Here is a 6,385-nt window from a genome sequence, read left to right on the forward strand (position 1 = left end):
ATGACTCAACCGACGGAGAAAATAAGCCTTCGGTAGAGAAGAGAAAAGGCGTTTCTCATTGGTGCATTTCTGCTGATTTTCATTACATGAAGCTGCAGCAGCAGGAAATTTAGCTCAACTACGAGTAAAAATTACAGTGCAGTAAAAGTACTTTAAAACAAGTTACTGAAGTAAACATAACTAGTTACTATTACTACCCACCTCTGCCAATGGCTCAACAGCTGAGATGAATTGAGCAGGGGCTTTGAACCAGCAATCCCTCCTCCTGAGCCTCCATTGCTGCCCAGATGCAGTCTGGGAACAGAACAGGAAGCTTTCAGGTTCTTCTACTCAAACCTCTGACATGCTGGTAGAGCAACCAGGACATGAACACCGCCAGGTTCTAGACTCTGAACTCTAGAAAAGTCATGTTTGTGCTGTGAGACTGATGGATGAGAACCTGCAGAACACTTCTCTGGTCCAGGTCCACACCTGGAACACCTGATCCTGCTGTCTGAGTGTAGAACAGCGAGCTGGACCGGGGCAGACACACGCTACCCATACTGCCAGCGAACGCACCACCTCAGCTGGCGTTCAACCTCATTGATGCCCCATTTAAGGTGCAGTTATCAAGGGGGAACGCACCGTCTCACTTGAAGGAGTTCAGATTAACGGATCGCCTTTGAATGCACCCTCTGAAGCTGATATTGATATTTTCAATCGTTGCACGCAGCTACAGCTCAACTGTAACATGAAACTGCAGGGTTTAAAAGTTCACAGCTCATGATGTTTGTATGCGGTATCGACCTGCTCACACTGTACGTCTAAAAACCATGTCGCAATCTGTGTGGAGAGATTGCACTACTCGGACTCGTCAATCTGGAAGAACTCCGTTTTTTGCACATGCACAGTGCTCCATGTTCCACGAACGCCTCACAAGGGCCGACTACATTTTAAACATGTTTGATTTTCTCCACACCTTACGATTCCTGACCGGGAGGTCATGTGCGGCTGATCGCCCCTCGTTACCCCGTGTACACGACGCACCATTAGGCTTAAAGTTGGCTCAATCGAAAAAATTCTCGCACGACTTGAAAGTCGTCCCAAAAAGGGCCAAAAATCATACAGCTTAAGGTAGCAAGGTTCAGAATAACATGGCGCCACAAAACACGCCACGAAGGAGCCTGAACAGGCTGCAGGCGAAGCTCCGAGTCGACCCGTTTGCTGTCTACAGGTGTGGTGTAGAGTGTGTCCGTCCTAATAGAGTGCCCCTGCTGTGTGTAGCGCCCCCTTCAGGCCGGTCAGAGAAGAGCATAGAGAAGATTGTAGCTAAGCAGGCAGCTGTAGGCTGGTCGGCTGCCTTCTGTCCAATAACTCACTGCTTTGGACCAGAACTGGAGATGGCCCTGAACACGGAGCAGGAGGAGAAGAGGCTGCTGAGGGAGCAGGTGCACAGCCTGGAGGTAGTCCTGCACACACACACGCACACACACACACACACACACACACACACACACACACACACACACACCTTTGCTGTCATTTTAACCCAACTCTGACCTTAACCCAACCATTTCCAGAAGATAACTAACCGGAACCTGAGCTCGATTCAAACCTTAGACCTAAACCTGAGCAGGAAGTGAGGACCAGCAGAAAGATGCTCAGTTTGATAGTGAAACCAGTAAAACAGTTCCAGTTAAACAAGGCTTTCTAGTTTTTAATCTTTAAAGATTTTTATTGTCTCCTGATTTCTGAGTTCAGCAATGAACCAGCAGCTCCTGCTGCTCAGACCAGTGATGCCAGATGCTCCACAGTGATCAACAGCCAAAAGAAATCCCTTCTAAGTTTTAAACATCAATCATTTAATCCGATGGTACCAAACTTTATATAATTAACTGCTAATCGAGAATCAATTGTAGGCTGATCATTTGTTTACACCTCTAGCTTGGTTGCCAGAGTAAACGCGAAAACAAATAAAAGGAAGTATTATGAACTATGGCTGGGCAAAATGACTTAAAGATCTAACCTCTGATTTTTTGCCAAAGAAAGTAACAACTGAAGTTTATTTCTATAGTTCTAATTCACAACACATGTCAACTCAAGGCACTTGAGAAAAAATTTCTATTTAAGGAAAACCAGTTGATTGACCAATTTAGAGGAGGGAAACGAAGGGTTAAATATTAAAAAAAGTTGTAATATTTACCAGCCTTTGGAGTTTTCAGTGGCTGCTTCTAAATTCACAAGAACGCGAGTACAGACTCGTGTCCTCGCCAAGTTTGTTCTTCAAAAGAACACAGGAAAGTCTGGACTTGGGGAGAACGGGAGCACGCAGCATAAATATGGGTCAATTGGAGCGGATGCATATTGATGACATCACCACACGCTCAGTTCGTCTGGAGCTGCATTTCACCTCCTGTTATTAGTCTCTAGATAATAATACTTTTTTTTTAAATTCATTTAGTGGGGGAATAATAATGAACACAGTCAGAAAAATGCAAATCAAATGAACATTTTACCAAATAAAATAAATCATCTTCAGAGCCAGCAGTACTTCACACATGGCTTTGCCGAGAGAGGGCCGCTGCAGACGGGCTAACGTTAGCCCTGGCCGCTGTAGACGGGCTGCAGACGGGCTGCATACAGGCTAACGTTAGCCCTGGCCGCTGTAGACGGGCTGCAGATGGGCTAACGTTAGCCCTCGCTACTGCGGACGGGCTGCAGATGGGCTAACGTTAGCCCCGGCCGCTGTAGACGGGCTGCAGACGGGCTGCAGACAGGCTAACGTTAGCCCTCGCTACTGCGGACGGGCTGCTGGGACAGCTGTTAGTCTCAGAAGGGACAAGTCTGCTCTGATGCATGCTGGGTAAAGAGGGAGGGGGCGACAACAACAACCGGGGACTTTGTCCGTTCTCGGTCTTCTTGTTCTTGTGAATTGGAACAGTACTAGGGATGAGGATGATGATGTTTCATGAGCACATGAGAACGCACAAGTAAACGTATTGATAAATGGCCAATAAGTCAGACTGGAAGATTGTTGCTACTCCTCCTCCTCGCCCAGAACTTCTGGGGATGTGAAAATTTAAATATCTTGAAGGAGTTGCCTCATTTATGCTCACATAATCCTCTTGCTGCAGCCAGGTTTCTGTAAGGCAACATTAATCAATGTGATTATCACAGATCAAGTCATTAACTAGCAGACTTTTAGAGGAAAGAGATCTTATGTTAAATAAATCACATTTAATCGTTTCAACTTTTTCTCCAATTGGAATTAATTAAATTTTAATTAGATTATCATGATTTACTCCTTTGGGAATCTTTTCTAATTTAGTAGATTTTGGTCGTAACAGTAGAGAAGCTGCAGAGAGGTCTGTTAAACTACGGCTCACCCTAGTGTGAGGTGATGAAAGTTAAGCTGTGAAAGATACTTTTAAATTAGTTATTTATATAACAGACCCGTTGTTAGCAGGTGGTTTATCAGTTTGGAGACATTTAAGAAAGAGAAGTGATGAACTGATGCAACTCTGAGCTACAGAAGAACGACATTGGTGGAAGAGAAATACAATAAAATAAAATCTTCATTAACAGGACATTTTATTCATAGATCAAATTGATTAATTGCCATATTATAAATGGAAACTGGTTGGAAAAATCAATTTACTGTCACACCTCTTATGTTAGTTTTGAGCTTAATTTACCTACTTTTCTTCACTAGGCAACACAGTCGAGCAATATTCACAGTTTGCATCATTTTTATGATGCTAATCTCATTTCTTTAAGGCTTAATGTGATTAATTTTCACAACATCTGGTTTGATGCTCCTTTGCTTAAATAAACTGAGTGGATTTATATTTCAGGGCTTTTTAGTTTATTGTAGCGTTCAACCGGAGCCTCTGCTGCTCTCCTGAACTGCTCAGCCAAACAGAAAGGTTTAGAGATGCAGAACTTCTCCATCTGTCTGGAGAACAAGAGCTGTGATGAAGGTCCAAACCCTCTGCCTGATCTTCTCCCCCCTTTGTCCTCCTCCAGGCCTCCAAACAGGCTGAGATCTCCAAACTACAGGAGGAGATCACCAAGGTGAGTCCTTAGATCCGGACATTAGGCCTGCAGCCTCCTAAAGAAGATAGATGTTTAGAAATCTCTGCTGTGTTTGCCTTTCAGCTGCTGGACAAGTTAAAGAAGAAGCAGGAGAGGTGAGAGCACAGCTAATAATCACCGCTGGCATCAGATGCTGATTCAGGCTTTCCTCAAACACCTAAAATGTACTCAAAAGTTTCATTACTGTGGTTTGTTCTGTTTCTGCAGTTTTCAGCGTCTTCAGACGGAGAAGGAGGTTCTTTACAACGACAGCAGGTCAGAACCGGTTCAATGCTAGAGAGCGACTTTGCTAGATTAGCTGTGATCAGTCGGTAAAAGGTAGTGCTCAGAATAAATCAATAAATAAACCTTTGGATGAATATCTCTTTAGAAAGACACTTAAAAAAGTATTGAAACCTAAATTATTGTATAAAAACCCACCAAATGGAAACGGGCCGAGTTCACGGCCCTGAGTGACGCACTGAATTCCTCCCTAGTTTCTGTCCTACAGGAACAGAGGGCTCTGTCCATGGTGCTGACCTGCTCTGTGTTTCTCTGCAGGACAAAGATCGACGAGATCAACCAGAGGAAGGAAGAAGACCTGAAGGCTGTGAACGTCCGCCTGCAGAAGCTGCACTCGGACCTGGCAGCAGCCAATCAGGTGAGAGCTCAGCAGCAGACCATGTGACCACATCAGGAAGTGTCTTTAGTTCCAAACTTAAAAACTGAGACCAGAAAGAACAGATTCTGTTCTGTGTTCAGGCAACAGCGGAGCTGAGAGAGCAGCTGCAGAACAAAGACAAGGAGCAGGAAGTGGTTCTGCAGACCCTGAAGGAACAGGTGAGGCCGCCTCAGAGGAACCTGGAGCTGCACGGCTGCTCTCTTCTGTCGCTTCTACCTCAGATTCACCTCCTGTGGTTTTAAAGAGGCCCGTTCATGTTCTGCTAATGTTCTGTTAGCGTTCTCCTGGTTCTCTGCTCTGCTCGTCTCCTATGGTTCTATGTTTGCTTGGTTCTTTCTCTCGCTGCATTCACTCTTTCTTCTCCTTTCCTCGATTCTGTCGGCTTCTGTCCATCTGCTGCCCCCTGCCTGTGGCCTGGCGGTACTGCAGGCGGCCAGTCAGGAGCAGGTGGACAACGTTCTGCAGGAGAACGACGCTCTGAGGACGAACCTGGCCGCTCTGGAACAGGTAACTAAACCACGTCTGCAGAGAACGTCCCACCGTCTTTGAACGCGCCATCGACCCACTCAGAACCTTTAGAGGAACCCAGACTCTACAGGGAACTTCAGGCTCTGACTGAAACCTGCAGCTTTTTCAATTCAACTTCATCTAGAACGTCCAGAAGCTTGGGTGTATATAGCACCGAGCTGCCTGATGGCGTGTCGAGCAGCGGAGGGGGCGTTTCCATCAAGGCGCGTATCGAGGCTTGCTTCGTTAAGGGGAGGAGCCAAAATAGATGACGTCCGAAGCCTCGCTACCCCACCAGACCACGTTTCCGCATCAGGAAGTGGTTCAGATCGCCCATAACTTCGACAGGCATGTAAACAGCCTCAGTGTTCAGTCAAGACGTGGGAGTTTGTAGGAGAGTTGCTGTTAGTTGGATAGAGTTTGGATAGATTCTAAGAATAGATTGGTTGGAGAAAAAAAAACAATCTAGTTGCTTAAAACTAGTTTGGTAAGATTAAACAATGTAATGATTAAAACCTGAGCAGACCACTGGTTAGAGTTGTGACATGAGTGTTGAGTAGGATTGCTTTCAGTTAACTTGCTAATGGCATCGGCTCTAAGACACCGAGTTCTAATCCTGATGTTGTTGGTTCGAATCCCACCTCAGACTTTTAAAAGTTGCGATAAGACACAAGTATTTTGGCTAATGTGACTAAATTCCCTGAGCAATCAGCTGGTTTTCCTTAGAAAACTTTGAATCAATGTGACTGGATGATGTGGTGAACTGGAAAGTTCCTTAAGATGACGTGTTATGGATTGGCGCTATAGAAATAAACATCACTGAGTTGAATTGAAATTAATTTGTATTGGTTTGCTTCAGTTCAAATATAGATAGGAAATATAGATTGGTTAAAAACACTGCCAAAGTTAGATTGGTTGGTTTAGCCAAAAGATTGGTTGAAGGTTAAAACTGTGGAAAAACTATTAAGTTTGAATAAAAATTTCTAACACATTTCATTTTGCTCACCGTTGCCCAATTTGAACACTTCCACTGTTCGCTTTAGCTTATTTATCTAAAATGGCAGAAACACAGTGAACCTGAAATGATTGTTCTCTTCTAAGACATTCTACACACAATAAACTTAAAAAAGATATTATTATACT

The 6,385-nt window shown here is 44.4% G+C and overlaps 1 protein-coding gene across 6 annotated transcripts in view; it reads left to right on the forward strand.

Moving 5' to 3' along the window:
* The window catches only part of gripap1 (GRIP1 associated protein 1), a 35,749-nt gene that overhangs the window by 15,379 nt on the left and 13,985 nt on the right, over nt 1-6,385 (forward strand). For 3 of the 6 annotated variants that reach the window (XM_015393966.1, XM_015393965.1, XM_015393967.1), the window contains exons 9-15: nt 1,264-1,442; nt 4,006-4,053; nt 4,138-4,169; nt 4,282-4,329; nt 4,615-4,714; nt 4,816-4,893; nt 5,165-5,242. In XM_015393966.1, the coding sequence (XP_015249452.1) occupies nt 1,264-1,442; nt 4,006-4,053; nt 4,138-4,169; nt 4,282-4,329; nt 4,615-4,714; nt 4,816-4,893; nt 5,165-5,242 (563 nt within the window). The remainder of the gene's footprint in view (nt 1-1,263; nt 1,443-4,005; nt 4,054-4,137; nt 4,170-4,281; nt 4,330-4,614; nt 4,715-4,815; nt 4,894-5,164; nt 5,243-6,385) is intronic. The other 3 variants (XM_015393971.1, XM_015393970.1, XM_015393968.1) reach the window with 2 other exon arrangements.

The sequence above is a fragment of the Cyprinodon variegatus genome, unplaced genomic scaffold (assembly GCF_000732505.1).
Source record: "Cyprinodon variegatus isolate N-32 unplaced genomic scaffold, C_variegatus-1.0 Scaffold665, whole genome shotgun sequence".
NCBI lineage: Eukaryota > Metazoa > Chordata > Actinopteri > Cyprinodontiformes > Cyprinodontidae > Cyprinodon > Cyprinodon variegatus.